General features: G+C 39.7%; 1 protein-coding gene and 1 pseudogene across 4 annotated transcripts in view; one reads left to right on the top strand and one right to left on the bottom strand.

The window, feature by feature from the left end:
- Nucleotides 1-18,473, top strand: part of LOC145488979 (atrial natriuretic peptide receptor 1-like) — a 50,840-nt gene extending 32,367 nt beyond the window's left edge. For all 4 annotated transcript variants that reach the window (XM_081467854.1, XM_081467852.1, XM_081467851.1 and 1 more), the window contains 14 exons: nt 412-495; nt 791-868; nt 1,754-1,858; nt 2,544-2,615; nt 2,725-2,890; nt 3,916-4,065; nt 5,285-5,468; nt 6,510-6,650; nt 12,912-13,035; nt 13,505-13,573; nt 13,810-13,987; nt 14,836-14,934; nt 15,636-15,727; nt 16,185-18,473. In XM_081467854.1, coding sequence (XP_081323980.1) covers nt 412-495; nt 791-868; nt 1,754-1,858; nt 2,544-2,615; nt 2,725-2,890; nt 3,916-4,065; nt 5,285-5,468; nt 6,510-6,650; nt 12,912-13,035; nt 13,505-13,573; nt 13,810-13,987; nt 14,836-14,934; nt 15,636-15,727; nt 16,185-16,460 — 1,818 coding nt within the window. In that variant the 3' untranslated portion in view covers nt 16,461-18,473. The remainder of the gene's footprint in view (nt 1-411; nt 496-790; nt 869-1,753; nt 1,859-2,543; nt 2,616-2,724; nt 2,891-3,915; nt 4,066-5,284; nt 5,469-6,509; nt 6,651-12,911; nt 13,036-13,504; nt 13,574-13,809; nt 13,988-14,835; nt 14,935-15,635; nt 15,728-16,184) is intronic.
- LOC145488987 (uncharacterized) lies at nt 7,688-12,905 on the bottom strand (annotated as a pseudogene).

The following is an 18,473-nucleotide window of genomic DNA, read 5'->3' as shown; positions in this document are numbered from 1 at the left end:
GGTTGTCTGTTGTAACTATGGTGATGATTGGGTGGACCGCTCGGCGAGGGTTGCGTGCTGAAGTCAACACAGAGGGTGAGGGGTCAGATCCGAGGAGTTTCTACGGTGTTGAGGGTCTAGCAAATGGCCGGATGGGTTGAAGTAAGTATTAGATGAGTTGTATCGACAGATGGCCGGGAAGAGCAATGGACAGGCGGGGAGAATTGTCTGGAGGGAACATTTGATTGGAAGGACGCAAGGACAGTCATTTCGTTAGATAATTATCAAAGTGAAAGGAAAATTAAGCGAGCTGTCAGACAGACAGACAGACAGACAGACAGACAAACTGGAAAACAGACAGGCCTATAGAGTCTGGATTGCTGCTGTTATCTCACAGAAGTGTTCTCTTTGTCGTTTTGTGATTTTATACAGGAAGGTGAATTTGACACGCCGTTGTTGGAATCGTTTAGAAATGGTGACAGTGCACCGGATTCCACCCGTTTTGGTTTTTTCAAGGTAATTCGTAAAATTAATTTAAAGCTCTTGAATAGCAAGCAGTTAAAATACTGTTTTTAGTCTATTTTCAGCCTACAAAATGATCGCGTTCTCGAGTGAACAGGTGCCAAGATTACCAATACCCTTAAGTTTTTGACATTGCCTTACTTCTGCATCAAGTTATCAGAATTGGTATATGTCAATCATTAAAATAATTGACGAAGCAAAAGAAGCGCAACTTAGCTGAGCGTTATTTCAATGATTCTATCTTAGTACTTGAGCACGATATATTCTCGTTTTATTCATTTTCCTTTAGGGCACCTCTGTGGTTGTAAAGCGAGTTGGCTCAAAGAATGTGGATTTAACACGGTCCGTGCTTTTGGAAATGAAGCAGGTAAATTATGCAGGTGTAGAATGCTCTGAGACAAGTTTTAGGACTCGGAGGTTTGAGTTCGAGCCCTTGTGCAGGACCATTCACTGTCATAATAACTCCCTCTAATCAGGAGTAGAGACATATGGGATTGAGCCCTGGGCCTGTTTCTCGAAAGTTCCGGAAACTTTTCGTGCCCGCAAAGCCATTTTTATTTAATCGGTATTTAAAGACAGAAAGGTGTGTACGCCTGAAACTTCTTGTATGAAGAGAACCTCTGTTTTATGCATAAAACAGCTCTGAAGTCATAAGGTTTGAGATTTTGCTACGGCTTTTCGGCTGCGAAAACTTTTTGGGACCTTCGAGAAACTTGCCCTTGGTCAGGGTTCATAGCGTTTTGTTCTAGGGTAAGACACTAAACTGCCAAAATGCCTCTGTCAACACACATTTATTTAAGACTGTACGCGTTTAAGGGGCGCTCTTGTTCCAATTTTGGTTTCGAATTTTGAAAAGATGTGGAAAGATCTCTCAACCTACGTTCTTGTTTTGACGTCAAGGCTTGATTAGTCAGAGGTCTCCACCTCGCGCGGTTTCTTGTCCAACGGGTTGTGTACTCTTACGTTTTCAGAAGGTTAAAACGCGGTGAAGAAAAAATGATGTCCATGTTTTTCTTCTTTCGATTTTTATAACGCGATCACTTTTAGATTCCTTCAAAAAAGTGAAAAATATCTATATGCATATATGCATTTTATAAGCTCCAACAGGCGGGCTTTCTCACCATAGGTTTTAAAAAAACTACATACATTTGGCTGGTCGCCCTCTTTGCGTATAAACAGCATAATGTGAAAGTGACACCCGTACCTTTACCGGTAAAACAGAATTTGAAATAATATGTTATTTTGTACACAGATGCTTGATATACGGCACGATAACCTTTCACACTTCATTGGGGCCACCGTTGATCCTCCAAACATTTGTGTTGTGTCGGAGTTCTACTCTCGAGGCAGTCTCCAAGTAAGTCTAGTTATTTAATACCGCCGGATTCTCATTCGTTGTGCCGGGGAGGCAGCGTGGCCGGGTGGTTCAGGGAACTAGTGTTGTAGTCCGGAGGTCCTGAGTTCAAGTCCTGTCTTTACGTTTAGCCATAAGGATCAGTTCTTGGTAGACTCAGGTCCAACTCGTCGGTTGCGCTGGCTTATCAACCCTTCTATCATTTGGAATTTTTGACCATGTTTTGTTGATCTCTAATATTTGTTTAAGAATTTGTTGGCATTGACCCTGAAATGCTCCATTGAGGAATGGTCAGCTAAGATATTTCTTCATCCTGCCTATTTCATTTTTGTTGACCAACTATCCCAAAATTACATACTGAAACAGTATTCGTCCCTCCCAAACAGGGGCTCAATGCACGTAGCCTGCGAACGCAGACGTCCTTCCGGATGTCGCTTGTCTCCGAAAGACGTCTGCGTTCGCAGACTACAATCTTCGAGGCCCTCCTAAGTTAAGGTGCATCCTAAGTATTGTTACTCAACAATAGGCTCCTCTATTCAAACAATACTCAAGAGACATCTTAATCTAAACGAGCTTCGTGAATCTGGCTACAGGTCTGTATCTTCCTGACAAATTTTTTTCAGTGTCATTTTCTGCCGAGTTCCTGTTGAATAAAACACTCCCTGACTTTCACTCTTTTCTCTTTTAGGAAATCCTGGAGAATAAAGATGTTAAGTTAGACCACATGTTTATTTCGTCACTGGTCAACGACATTGTTAAGGTAAATAGACTAAAATATGTAGGAATTTTCTGAAAATTTCAATAGATTTTTGTCGTAGTTTTTCCTTGTACTCTTTGTTGCCATTGTGATTTTGTGCTGCTGTTTCTAGGGCATGGCTCATCTTCACAGCACAGATATCAAATCACATGGAAGCCTCAAATCGTCCAACTGCCTGGTGGATAGCCGCTGGGTGTTAAAAATCGCGGACTATGGTCTGCCAACGTTTCGATCAGGACGAAGAAAAAGCTACAAATATACTGAATCTTACTACCAAGGTAGGCATACAGTATTGTTTTTATGGAGCTGTTGGAGTGAAAGGACTTCCGAAGAGATGTCATGTGACTGTTTGTTGTTGTCGTTGTGGTGGTTGCTATTCTTTTTAGCTTAACTATTATCAGAAAGAAACTCCTTTAATCATGGTTTTTACATTGCGACAACTTAAACCGAGTCACCTAGAAGAAAACTAACCAATTAATCAGAACTTAAACTGAGAACTATGGAGTATTGTCGTTTTTGTGAACCCATGTAAGGGTTCGTTTGATATAACATGAATACGTGAATACTATCGACTCCTCTGTGTTATATACACTGTACAGTTTCAGTCCCTGAAGGTGAATTTCCATAATTATAAATTTCACTCGAAAAATCTAGGTCGAAAACTCCTTTCGCGATAACTAAACCGAAACCGTTGAAAAATGCACAAACATTTAGGATCAAAACTAATCAATCAACAAGTGGCAAAATTTTTTGATAGGTCCTCAACAGTTTACACTTTTATTAGGTTTCCAATTTTGTTATAAAACTATTGCTTGTATTCTTTAATGTTATTGGTTTATCTAAGAAAAAGTTAGCTATCCTTCTGATTGGTTAACCCTTTTCCAAGTGACCCGGTTCGAGTAGTGGCACTGTAAAATTAAGGCAGAAATTAAACTGATTGTTGTAGTGAAATTGGATATATTAAAGATCAAATATTTGAGCTGCGGAGGAAGATTTTGAGACAAGAATGACCATCGCAGTTATGGAAACAACTTAAGCAGATGAGAAAAAAAACCTGAAAAAGTTTACGCTTGAACGGGATTCGAACCTATTACCATTACGATACCGGTGCAGTGCTCTGGGAACTCGTAGCATACTCTTAGATGGTAAAGATATGAAAGATTATATATTTGAAGTGCGGAGAAAAAGTTTAAGACATGAAATATCATTTCAGCTATGTACACAACTTTATATGATGCCAATAATTCGGCCATAACTAATTATTCATTTTGCACGATTCGCCATGCACTTTTTAAATTTTCAGATTTGTTATGGACGGCACCAGAAATAATTAGAATGACCGAACGGCCAGTTAATGGAACACAAAAAGGAGATGTATACAGTTTCGCCATCATCCTGCAAGAATTCCATACAAGAGAAGGACCATACAGTGCCAACTACATGGAACCAGAAGGTGAGCCAAATTTTGCGTCATTTTCAAACGTGGCAGTGTGCGGGATTTTGATTCCTTAGCACCCATTCCAACAGATGTAATATATTAGACCTTTACAAATGTAACAAATGTAACAAATGTCATACGGTTGAAAACAACTGGAATTGTTATTCGATGCATTTTTTTTCTTCCTTTTCATTTGCCGAGAGCCCACCACGCGCGACCCGCGAATAACTGCGCATGCCTACAAGTAATGGTCTGATCATGCGTAAACGTGTTTTGCTGCAAATAATATTCTGCTCATGCGTAGTTGTGATCACGGTCTCAGTTTTGTGAAAAATGGCAGATCGCTTCCCTGAGCTTTCAGAGAGTGATTGATTTAAATATGAAAACAAACTTGGTGATCAAGTGATAAAACAATTATTGAACAAGGTTACAGCAAAATATCGTGATTTGCCAGTGTCTTGCAGATCAATCATCTTGCCTAAGACTTCGGCTTCGGCAAATAACTGACCTGCCCGCCACTGACAAATCCCGATATTTTGCGCAATCTATCTCGTGCAATACAGTCAACTCTCGTTACAGCGGACAAGCTCGGGGCCGTCGTTTAGTGTCCGTACAGGGGAGAGTCCGTAGTAACGGAGTGTGAGATAAAAAGTGCCCTTAACGTGCAGTAAATAACATAGACAATGTCTGTGAAACAAGGACTATTGTGCAAAATAATGCCGAGATTCCGTAATAACGGGAGTCATTTCGAGTCAAACCTCTCTAGCATTTTCCAGGGATCTGGATTTTGTCCGTAATAGCAAGAGTCCGTGATAGTGGGGTGTCCGCAAGGTGAGAGTTGACTGTAATTGATTGTCTGCTGCCATGCATCAACGCATCGATCCTCAAAATTGACGTCTATGGTATCTCAGTCAATCGTGAGACAGTCAGTCAGACAATCAGACATTCAGACCGTCAGCCAGTCAGCCAGTCAGACAGCCAGGCAGAAAGACAGTCAGACGGTCAGGCGGTCAGACAGTCAGTGAGGCAGATAGTTAGTCAGGATATCTATCAAGAAGTCTATTGATCGACTGATCAATCGATGGTTGGTCGGTCAGTCAGGCGGTTGGTCAGCCAGTCAATCACCTACATGTGCTTAGATACTCAGTCAACTATCCAGCCGTTCAATGATTCATTCATTATTCGTTTGTCTTTTGTCATTAAATATTTTTTCTCTCTTCACTTTCATCTTCAGAAGTTATAAAAAAAGTAACAGAACGCGAAATCCCGCCATTTCGTCCCACGGTGGTGAACCTCATCACAGGAGTGGAGGAGCTTAGGGAATTAATGAAATCGTGTTGGGATGAAAAGCCGGAAGCCCGTCCAGATTTTCACGATATCAAGAAATCCATGCAGAGAATTCTCAGCAACAATAGCATGTAAGTTGTTTTCTCTGTAATACATCATTTTGGATAGTCTTTATAATGCCGTATAGCCTTATCCTGTCCAAACGATACTGGTCACATGTGCTCTGGTCAAGTATTGGAACACCAGGGTTGTTCGAAAACTGGCGAACACTCACCCAGGATTAAAAGTTAACCGAAGTGTTCATTTGTTCATGATTTTGACCGCTTCTGTTTTGTGCTGGTTGAGATTATTCAGACTCAAAACTGAAGGACAAATTAAACAATGTAAACAAGAAACCTCAGAGAAAAGTCAAAACGGAAATCAAAATTCTCGCTATTCCTGGAGCTTTGAACAACTCTACCCGGGTTATGTCATACAGCAGGATAATAATCATACTGACCCTGTGAAATTGTGTCAACAAAATGTGCATGGAGTTTGTGTTTCCCGCATAGCTTCAGCAGAAGTACTCGAAAAAGACTTACAAAGATCCATCTACCTTGTGTTAGCTGGTAAATTATGATAAGGGGAGGTCAATCAATCAATCTTAATTTAAACACGAAAATCTTATCATAAAAATGGTCTTCCTAGGAGTCGTGTAAAAAATTAGAAAGAATAACTTAAGTATATTAACAGGACTGGATTAACTAACATTACATTACATTAACTAACGAACTAATTAACTAGCGTACAATAAAAACCTATGTAATAAAACTTTCTCTATCCATGAGGGAGGTACGTTAGTCTAAAGTTTAGCGCTCACACTGGACTGCAGGACAAGCGATCCGGGTTCGGACCCTGACCAGGGTCATTGCGTTGTATTTTTAGGCAAGGCCTTTTAGCCTTGAGATGTCTCTCTCCACCCAGGGGTATAAATGGGAACTTGGACAAGCTCCGATTGTATGGACCTCCCGGCCAGACGCACGCTTGAATTATCTTACCGAACGAATCGACGACATGACTAGTCGTCACGAGCTGGGGGATGTATGCCTTTGCGATCGAAATTAAACTAAGGTCGAATTTGTCGACACAAGTCGAACATCAATTCATTTTTTAATTGACAATTTATCTTGTAGGAAAACTAATATTTTTGACAATGTCGTATATATGATGGAGAAATATGCGGACAATCTGGAGGATCTTGTAAGTGAAAGAACAGCTCAACTGGTGGAGGAAAAGAAAAAGACTGACGCCTTATTGGACCAAATATTACCACGGTAGGTCTCAAGTAGTAATTAGATTAACTAAATTCCGCGACAAGCGTATTATTTGAGGGACCTTTCTCGAACCATTAAATGCAGGCAAAGACCCTGCTGTTTATGGTCAATCCTTCTTAATTTAAATCTTGGATTTCGGATTCTATTGTCCAAGCGTCAGCATGCTTTTCATGCTTTAGTAGCAACTTCTAAGTCTGATGACGACTGGAGGCTCAGGCTGATTCAGTAATGATGTACTGTCAAATCCATTGAGTGACTTTGGGTCGGCTGTTCAAACAAAGATACGTTATCACTACCCATCGAACATAGTAACTTTTTTTTTTCTAAACTAAAGACCTTCTGACGGAATTGCAAGATGGCGCATGACGTGTGACGAGCTTTGCGGCCCGAATACGGCACCTGTTCGTTTTGAACATTTATAACTATGTATCTATATTCTATCAAGTACCTTATCTCAATTTTCTAACAGACTTAACTATAATATGACTGACTTCATATCTCGCGATCTCGAACCATATATTTCTCGTTCCGCCCTCTGACCATGGCGCGCGCGCACGCGGGCTGGCGTGCGCTGTGAAGGGGAACTTTGCTGCCCGCTGTACAGCGGAAATACAAAAAGTACAAAGCGATTTTCAAAATGGCGGCTGAAAATGCTATTTTGAATGCTACTAAGGCCCCGCGTCCTCTACATAATGAAGTCGATAATTTCTTTTTGTTTGAAGAAGAAGTGAAGCAGCCTTCGCTTCAATTATTGAAAAACACCGTCTCGGCCAAAAATCTTTTAAACGAATTCCAGCGTCAGCGCTTCTCGGACCCTCTCGAAGGAGAAGTCAAGATTTGGCTAAAGATGCTCCATAGGCGCCTCAGTCCAAGAATTAAGACCCGCACTAATTGGACCGTGGAGTTCAAACGGGCGATGTCCTCGGGAATTTTCTCTTTAATTTTACAGAGTGTGAAAAAGGCCGGTTCCGCTTATGGTGTTTCGCACAAAGAAGAGAAGCTCCCAGATAGGATGTGTAGAAAATGAAGACCGAAGACCGAAGACCCACTGGTCTAAAACGAAGACCCTGTGGTCTAAAACAAAGACCCACTGGTCTAAGACTAAGACCCACTGGTCTGAAACCTTTTTTCTTCAGGGAAAGAATATACACTAAGCTAAATTGCTCTCATTTCTGTAACGCATAAATTAAAATGTCATCTGAGTGCGCGACAAACTTGACAGTTACTTTATCTCAAGAGAAACATCAAGAAAAACGGCCTCTGGGACCAGGGTACTGCTTAGCTCGGATAACTTGGCAAAATCTCGAATCAGTCTGTTCTCTCGGTCACAATAGATTATAACTTTGGGATGTGTCGAAAACGAAGCTATACCTTATCTTTGAGGCCTTTCAAATTCTTTTTCCAACAGCTTCATTGATTTTTACAGCTGGAAAGTTGTTTCATCGAGTGATATAAGAAAGAACGAAGCCTAAAGCTTCTGCTGCTTTGCATCCATAATGGTGGTTGTTTTGAAACTTTGAATTTACTTCATGTAAGTATTGCAAAATGTTTACATTTTGTGATGTCTTTCATGAAGCAAAACAGTACAAAAAACGCAAACTCGCGAGAATGCACAATATGGACTGGACATCATCTTTTAAGTTCTTAGCTGCTGCTAATAAGTACTATCACTATCTTAAGGTTCCTAGCTGCTGCTAATAAGTACTAACACTACAGTGTATCTTAAAGTTCCTATAGCTGTTGCTAATAAGTACACTAACTTGACCTTCCTGGCTGCTGCTAATAAGTACACTATCTTAAAGTTCCTATAGCTGCTCCTGTGAGTACACTATCTGAAAATTCGTAGCTGCTGATAATATGATATAATGTAACTTAAAGTCAGTTAGACTGTGTACAGATTTAAGATTAATTACAAAAGCTGTGGAGCGATCTTTCCGTCCTTTACACTTTGCTCAATAAGTTTCCAGATTGCGTCTCCACAGAAAAAGCAATTAGCTTCCTCAGGAGATGCCTTTAGCAGACCACAATAGCAATAAGATGGATCACTGAATACCCTTTCTGGGATGTAGGCTACATTTTTGCTTGCAGCTTCTGGCTGCTGAAAACCGTGCAAAGGCAGCCAAATCAGCATCACACGATTTTTATTCGTGTCTAAATATTTCAACTTATCTGTTTTGATATGTTGTGTTTTCACTTAATTATTTTCAGAAGGATATGCTTTGCTTCTTGCCCATCCATTGTTACCATCCCCAACCCCTGGCCATACTTTTAAAGCACTTGATGACAATGAGCGGGGACAATGTGACCCAATGTCCAGACAGTAGGATTTACAGAACTTGGCAATGACAATGAATTTCCTTTAAAATACTCATGGCAAGCAATAGAAAGCTGATCAATCCGGCCTAATGTTATCTCAAATCTATTAAAAAGAGAAACACAGTCCCTCAACCTCACACCGAACTAAGCTAAAGCAAGAACTGTTTCACATTCTTTCCTAGAGTCACTTTCACAACTTAGCCACTTGATTAACCTCATAAAGTTATGACAAAAACAGCGGGAATCATTTCCAGTAAATCTAGGGTGCTTGGTCTTTACTTCTGTTTGTAAAGCTGTAATTACCTGTGCAACAGGGCTCTCAGTTGGGAGCTCTGAAAACTTTTTACAACCAGCTGGCAGCTTAGATTTTCTTATAGCTTCTGCCAAAACTGCTTTAAAGAAGTACTGCCAAGCATTGTTCTTTAGATGAAGGGGTTCCACATGAGCTTTATCAATGTAAGAACCTAAGACAGGCAAAAATTCCTGTCTACTATTTTGCTTGGCAATGTAATCTATAATTTTAGATCTCTTTGTTTTCTCAGAAATTTTTTCTACTGCTACTCTTCTTAATGCATTAACCTTGTCGGCAACATTTACTCTTTGCTGGTAATTCCATGGCTTCCACCTGTTTGAACTTTTAGTTCCAAATGTACCCTTCACATCCCTACAATCAGCTAATGAAACATTTGCAAAGGGTGAGAAATACTTAGCACTAATAGTTAATTCACCTGCCAATATGGCAAGCATCTTCATGTCATTTGGCAACTCCTCCAGCTTAAACCTACATTTAATGCCTTCAAATTCACATTCGGCTCTTTCTAACCCTGCAAGTTGAGGTAATAATGACCTCACATATTTCTTTGTAACAGGAGAGCTTTCAACACAGTTGGCACCAAAAATTAGAAAGTTATCATAACTGGATGCCACCCTTCTTCCAACATTAAGGAAACTGACCAAGAAAGACTTTGCACTTTCATTTTTGCCAAATGGGCATCCGTCATCACCAAGAGCAATTTGAAAAGTGTCTGTTGATTCTGCAAAGACTTTCAAGCTTTCTTTGCTATTCTCAGAAAGATAAAATTTGGCAAGCATTGGAAGGTATTGTCTTAAGTCTCTGTATGCACCATTCTCTGGGTTTTCAGTTTCTAAGCCTTCTAGATGGTCTGGGTCAATTTCATGAACTGTCCCAATATCAATCTTTTTTAATTGTTCTAGAAGGTCACTATAAGTGAGCAGCTTTGGAACCTTACAGCCTTGAAAAATTGAAATGCTTGTTCTTTTTCCTGGTTTACTTTCATATGATTTGATTGAAAGCACCAGTCTAACACTTTTGTTCTTTCGTTTTCCCATTACACCACTTGCATAATATGTTGCAATACTTCTTACAGTGTTGTCATCTGACTTTTGAAATTCTAATACACTCTTCTTATACTCTTTAGAAACTACTTTGTTAGTCAGCTGCTTGTTCCCTGACACATATTTTGTTAAAGTATCTAATCTGCATCTTTTCTGCAAAGTGTCAAACAATCCATCGAAAGTGGCTGAAGAATGTTCATTTGTGCTTCCTCATGAACATTGGCGGCAGCTTCAGTGGTCTCATGCCTTCTTCTCCTTGCAGTTCTTGGTCCCAGTAATGATTCCCCTTTTACAAGTACAGTGGGGCTTCTTGTTTGTGTCTGAGATACTTAACCCTGTGACTAAAAATATATAAAATCTCACGTTAAAGCCCTGGGCTTATATAACTTCATAAGGCAGTTTGGCTGGGCTTTTAACTGGTGGGGGCTTATATCCAGGGTGGGGGGTGGGGGCTTATATCCTGGGAACTTTTTTGTGGGATTTTATGGTATTACTAAACTAGACACTGGGTAGTAACACATTCATTTAAATTAGATATGGTTGGATGATACTAAAATTGTACACAAAGTAGATCTGAACACAACAATTGTATTTAGCCAAATCTTGCATTTGATATTCTGATGTTTATAATTTAGAGACACTGTCATTTATGACAGTCTTTGACCAACCAGATGAACACAGGCACACGCTCAGGTTTCTTGCCCAGGCACTGCGCTGTCTGGCACTGGCTCTGTGTTAAGTGGCTAGTTCACCAAAATTAACTTGCAAAAAATGAGGCATTTTGGGTAGGCTTTTAACCGGTGGGAGCTTATATCCATGAGGGCTTTAACGTGGGGTTTTACGGTATTGCTCAACTAGACACTGGGCAGTAACACATTCATTTTAATTAGATATGGTTGGATGATACTAAAATTGTCAACAAAATAGATCTCAACACAACAATTGTATTTAGCCACATCTTACATTTGATATTCTGATGTTTATAGTTTAGAAACACTGTCATTTATGACAGTCTTTGACCAACCAGGTGAACACAGGCACACGCTCAGGTTTCTTGCCCAGGCACTGCGCTGTCTGGCACTGGCTGTCATTCTGGCACTGGCTCTGTGTCAAGTGGCTAGTTCACCGAAATTAAACTTGCAAAAATATTTTTTTCTCTTAATGTTATTATCAAAAATTGGCATAAAATTAAATATCATCCAGCCACTGAATAATGCAAACCTACAGACTTAGTCAGAAGTTGTACCCAGCAATTTTTGTTGCATACTTACTGGCAAAACAACCACAATGAAGAATCAAGAATATACTCAACAGGAATATTTTCTAGTTCACTTGTTATGTCCTTGCATCGTTCTCTGACTGTGGCCAACTGAAAGCATTAATTATACAACAAGTTATTTCTTAAGCACTGATTGGTTAATTTTTACTGTCATACAGTTTAATTTTAATTGTTATTCACATCTTTTTATCTTAAATTAATTGTTTTTATTTTTATTTAATTAATCTAGAATAAGCGATTAATGACCCACCTAGATTAGCACTTGCTATCTGCGGGCCAAATAACCTGTAATTTTCAAAATGAAAGAAAATAAAGATTATCATTATTGTTGTTGTTGTTGTTAATTTAGGGTTCAGACACACAAAAAGCTGGTGGGGGAGTATTTACAAACGTTTGTGTAGGGAGGTACAGCAGCGATGCACAAACCATTACCTTGTTTATAATGTCAAACTGAATTGCAAGCCTCCCGGTACATGCACTCCCACCACTTGCCTATAATGGTGTCTTACAAAATTCTCGAATATTCGAAATATGAAACTTTAACAAAGCACCAATACTGAATTACTTAAAAAGGACAAATTAAATATATCATCTCACCTTTTCCTGGGTTCGTTGGACTATTTTGTACTCTGCCTATGGCTCGCGATTTTCACTCACAGCTTTCTCTCTTGCAACCTTCCAGGCTTTCATGAATTGAGCCACGTTAAAGCGCGTGTTCTTTCTGCGCGGCATCCTCGAAATTAACTCATAAAAAACTGAGAAAAGAAAGCCAAATTACGAAAGCAAAAATCATAGAGTTTCTGTCAAGGTCTTGAAGTTTCTCTTCGTAGCAAAATTCCTCGGATAAGTAGAAATGCTTAAAAAACTATCCGGGCCAAAAATACGATACGAACGACAAAAAACCTTACCATCTCTTTTACTTTTTCCTCGGCAGTCTCTCTCTAAGCGATTATCGAAGAAAGTATTGCATGTTTGGTACCAAACTGACGGGAAAACTGTGAACTTTCAGTACATTCGAGATTTGGCGCCTTTGGACTGATCCCAGGACCGCTCGGAGGTTTTTATTGACAGGCGTATACTCAGTTGCAGTCTTCTCTTAAAAAACACGGTCACAGACGCCATATTTGTGGCTAATGAGTGTTCTGCTTCATGGCGCGCGCCAGCCCGGCGAAAAAATAGATTTCATTTAATTTCGCACTAACGATTTATCCATTTGATTAGGTTATCTTCTCTTTAGACAAGTGGGTTGTGATCTTTTTTTTACGTGTACTGAACTATAAAGTGACAAATTCATACGTTTTTCTTTTCAGCCCCGTTGCAGAGCAGCTTAAAAGGGGTAAAGCAGTGGAGGCGGAGAGTTTTCACGAGGTTTCAATTTACTTCAGTGACATTGTGGGATTTACCCAACTGTCTTCAGACAGTACACCAATGCAGGTATGGGCAGGATGTTGTGAGATTACAATAGGTCGTTTTTGTCGTGGTTGTGGCGGTTCTCCTGTTTGTTAGACTATTCATGGTTCGAGGGCGATCGCGAGTGTGCGGGCTTCTGGAGTGAACAGTGTACGAGTTGGTTAAAATGGTCGCTTTGGTCAGCCTTTAAAAACTAGTTGATAGTGTGAGATAACAAGACTTTGAACCATAGTCGACTGAATGATTGATTGATTTCTGAACGACCGACTGACTGACAGTGCCTGACGGACGGCTGAACAGAAGGTTTATTGATCGCTTGACTGATCGATCGATTGACTGACTAACTTACTAACTGACTGACTGTTTGATTAATTGACTGATTAATTGATTGACTGACTGATTGAGTGATTGATTGATTGATTGATTGATTGATTGACTGATTATTTCGGTGTGATCCAGAAGTTACAATTTCCTTTGTTTTGTCTTTTGTAAGGTTGTGACGTTTTTGAATGCCCTGTACACATTGTTTGATGACATCATACGAGAGTTTGACGTGTATAAGGTAAGATGTCCACTTCGTTTTTACAATGCATTCTTAGACTAATATGCTTTATCATAATTTTCTTCTCATTTGATCGACAATTTATTTACTTAATAAAGAGCGAAGAATAAACAAACAAACAGACTGGTAGTTCGCAGATCAAACGATTGTTTCAGTGTGTTATTTGATCAATGATTCATTTTTCATGCTTGGGTGGGACCACATGTGTTACAATTACCTCAACTCGGTTTTTTTAGGTGGAGACAATTGGTGACGCATACATGGTTGTGTCAGGGCTACCAATCAGAAACGGTCACAATCATGCTGCTGAGATAGCAGGCATGGCCCTTCATCTGATCGAAGGAGTTAAACAGGATTTCAAAGTTCCACATAGACCTGATCATAAAATTGAATTGCGTGTTGGTATACATAGCGGTAAGTCCACGTGAAGTCTCCTGGACTTGACAGGTCGAAATAAAAATTCCTCCAACTGGTTTCTATAATTTTTATATAGCACAAGTGGGGAGAATCTACACTCACGGTTTGATCAGCGTTATTGCACTCTGTCTCACTCTGTGACATCAAAATCACCGTCAGAACTCGTCAATAGTTCATTGAGTTTAAAGAGCTTTAGGGAAATCATTGTTGTATTTTAATATAATAAACAATCTCACGATTTTATGTCACTTCTTTTCTTAGTTTTAGTTCGATTGAGAAGATGTATAAAATAAATGAATAAATAAATAAATAAATAAATAAATAAATAAATAAATAAATAAATAAAATAAATTACTTTCTGATCAAGTGTCAAGTGTATTTAACTCTGTTGTGCTAATTAGGGACACTTTAAATAATTAAACAAATATTGCCAATAGAACATAAAGTATTAGAAATCCCAGCTGTTGGGAAGCTGACCAGTTGGCTAGTTACACAGCGCGGTCTAGGGGTTGAACGCGGGGTTACCGAGAGGAGGAGAAACGGAACTCGCGGAGTTGAACTCGGGGCTACCGAGAACAAATCCAGATAGTGGTAGGGTGGAGGATACTCGACACTGTTTTATCAGATTTCCAAAAACCTTGAAGTTCGTCAATGATACTTCGCTCAGTGTTTTGAAATGTGGTGAAACAATGACTCTCGTTTTTGACATGTTGGCATACTGAACCACCCACAGATTTCTTCTTTGAACTACTCAGCTTGACCTCTACTTCCTCGAATCAATTGACGTAGAGGCAAGGAAAACGTTGCAATATTGTGACAATGATTTCTATTAATATTGTTGGTAGGTCCTGTGGTCGCAGGCGTGGTGGGCAGCACTATGCCTCGTTACTGTTTATTTGGTGATACTGTCAACACAGCCTCTAGAATGGAATCCACTGGAGAGGGTAACGATCTTCGATAAGATGTACATATTTTTTTAATTGAATTGCTTATAGCACACTGACAATCATACAACCACACAATTTACTTACTTGACAAAATACTACACTTTTACAATAACAGCAGTAACCAAAAAAGTATTCCGTTACGCAACTTAGGATGTCCTAACAATAAATCATTGGCATTAAACATTTACCTTTCACAACTTACAATACGTAAAAACACAATAACAACTGGATCGTTGATACTGCGCTTAGCTTAGCGCGGTTTTACTTGAGTGTCGAACGTAATTCGCGTTTGCTTTGGCTTGCATTTAATTTCTACGCTAAGAGATTGGCTTAAAGCGCTCGTACCACTTTATCATCCAATCAGAAGTAAAACCAAAACCAATCCTGGCTCGCTCGCACACTCTTTTCTGCGCTTTGTGACGGCTACTGTACTTGATTCAAGTTATGATTGGTTCATTGAATTGTCTGTGTCGCTTGTGTTTGATCGTACGGCATTCAATTGAAAACCACTATAACTAATAAGGAAAGAATCAGTGATTTAGTAATTAATCCCGTAGATGTTGTTGTCTTTTCTTTCAGCAACCAATAAAGGGCCTTAACTCTCCCTAATGTTTCGTCCATGCACGCTTTCATGTTTTGGCACTGTATCGATGTTTTTCAGCCCTCTTAACATTTTCGATGCACGATAAATTTTTCAGGTTTGAAAATTCATATCAGTGAAGCTACGAAGTCAATTCTTGAAACACTAGGAGGCTTTATGATCGAAGAACGAGGGGAAGTGTTCTTAAAAGTAAGTAATCGGAAGAATATCATTTTACTTTGTGTACGGGACATGTGCACTAACATTGACCATGTGCCATGCAAGACTTCCTGTAAGCGAGCCTGTTTTACTCCAATACCGAGAAAAGGACATCATTCTGATCAACTGACAGGTTCATGTATCTCTGATAGATTATTCTGTTAATTTTGTTTGTTTGTTTGTTGTTTGTTTTGTTTTGTTTTGTTTTGTTTTGTTTTCTTGTTTGGTTCGTCTCTAGCTAGATATTTTAACAAACTCTTTGGTACGTATTGAAAAAGCCCGATGTGTCATATCTTCGCCGTTCTTTCTGCCTTTCATTTGCTAAACATGGTCGAGAAGCTACCTCATCCAAGTGCCTGCTGTTAGTCTCTCCCATACTCCTCGCAGCCTAGGGATGTTTTCAATGAGAACGTTATGGATTCTCTATCTTTTTCTTTCTTGTTTTTAGGGTAAAGGAACAGTGAAAACCTACTGGCTTATCGGATGTGCACGCCGCACACCACATCGTCACCGGCGTTCATTCAGACGACTTAAAGGACCTATGGAACAATCCTCTGGTTTCCTTGGAATATTGGAGCCCCCACCCTCCCCCTGCAGATTGTCAAGGACTTCATCTCTGAGGAGAACTATGAAAGCTATTCAGTGCGAAACACCTTTATCGAAAGGAAGACACGTTGTTGATGTTATTGACAAATCGGACGATATGACTCAAACGTCTCTTTGATATCTTGATGAACACAGATTTTAAATTTATATTTTTTTAGAGATGCCAACGAAGCATGCTTTTTGAGGCGGAGTTTCCTGGCATTTGATAAATGCCAAACAAGATGAGGAGTGCATTAAATTATAGACACTGGATGTGTTTCTGACGATAGAAACCTAAAAACTATGCAAGAGCACAGTTGTGAATCTCACTGGTGAAAAATGAATATCAATAACACAAAAATTCGTATAAACTCTTTCTTTACCGTTATTGCTATTAGAGTAAAACGAAATCGTGTTTGTTAAGAAAATATTTCAAGTTTGTGCCGTGATAACGAATTTGCTCCAGAAAAATGCTATATTTCTCTGGGACAGGAACTAACATAATAGTCCGTCGGTTCTCGTCGAGTTTCAGCCATGTAGATATAGTCATTGACATCTTTAAACAGTCTGTCAAAAAATTATTCGCTCTCTAAGGCATGTCATAGATCCTTAGCCACGTTTCAGTGTAATAAGAATTAAACGTTTAAACGATAAACGATTCCCACCGACTTCTGTTACAGCCCGATCCCATGCATGATCGTACCCAAATTTACAATTAACCAATCAGAAGCTGTGTCTACTGTCCCATAGTGTCCCGTACCGTGTCTACTGTCCCGTGTTTACATATCAGGTCACTGACCTGATATGGCTACGATATCGTGCTCACTTGGCTGAATTTTGGCACGGTCTCGCCATGGTCTCACCATGGGTATGTTGGCTCGACTTCGGCTCGCCAAAATATGAACCATGGCTCGACCAAACTCGCCTGATATGCCGCTGAAACCGGTAGATCGTTTTCATGTGACGTCATCCCAAAATCCAAACATAAGGGCCACAAACGTTTTTATCTTCATCAGGCATAACGGAATCTAAATTTATATCTGTTTACAACTTTTCAGCTCAATAGCAAGCTTCGTTTGGAAAACAGCGCATTTTGAATTTAAGAGTTATGGCGGTGCGTGACATAAAGCTTCGATCTCGTTTGTCGAAACAGATACACTTATCAAGTGATTTTTAGCTTATTTAGGAGTTAAAGTATTAGGAAAAGTGCTTGTGTAAATGTTTGTTAGTTCAGGTCAGAAAAATGAGTCGACTAGATGGCAAAAGTAAGTTCAAGATGTTTACACTATTTTCTGGCCGTCATATTGGTGGACCACACTGCAAAACATTTCGACGAATATCTGAAGTTTGGGAAAACGCAGAGTCCTAAAACTTGGAGAAGTGTCTTCTTTGTCAATCTCCTAAAGCATTACAAATTCTTGACTACATCCATTGAACAGTTTTCGATTTATTTTTTCGTTTCGTGACAGCGAAAACGATCTGTTAGGTATAATGAACGTAATATTTCTTTTCACGCAATTTCTTATAGTTGCAATTTCCCTCAGGCATTTATTGTTGTGTTATTTATGGTTTGGGCAAAACCATAAGGAAGGGAACGAAACTGCGAGCGAGTGCGAAAAAATCATAAAAAGCAAGGAGAGGGAGTGGGGCAAGATTCCTTTCCTGTCTACTTTCTCCCACTTCTCCTTTTATTTTGCTCGCCCCTTCCCCACTTCTCCACATTTTTTCGCACCGCAGGGGCGCTCGTTTGCTCGCTCACTTGTTCGTTCTCTCCCTGGAAAATGGAAAGGAAACATCTGCTACGCAAGCTAATCCCGTCATCTGTACAAGGCTTAAAGATCTTGATGTAGTAAGTCTCGAGAAATGCTAATAGCGACCAATTGTCATTAAGGTCAATGACTTCAAAGTTACATTGTCAGTTCACTCCATCCACAGTTATAAACGCAGTTCACGCTAACTTTAAGGTCATTGACCACAATGACGATGGCTGGGATCACATTCAGTCAATGATGTTCCCAAACAGTTCCCACTGATAAATGCTAAGCAACAACAGAACTGGCAGAATGCGCAGAAAGTTTCATGCGATTTCTCATTCACCCTCACACCGCGAAACTTCTATGGGATGCTAGTCCATCGCAGGGTCCCCCCCCCC

The sequence above is a fragment of the Orbicella franksi genome, chromosome 6, assembly GCF_964199315.1.
Source record: "Orbicella franksi chromosome 6, jaOrbFran1.1, whole genome shotgun sequence".
Lineage (NCBI taxonomy): Eukaryota > Metazoa > Cnidaria > Anthozoa > Scleractinia > Merulinidae > Orbicella > Orbicella franksi.
Note: the sequence above shows the minus strand (reverse complement) of the source record. Positions and strands in the feature narration are given on the sequence as shown.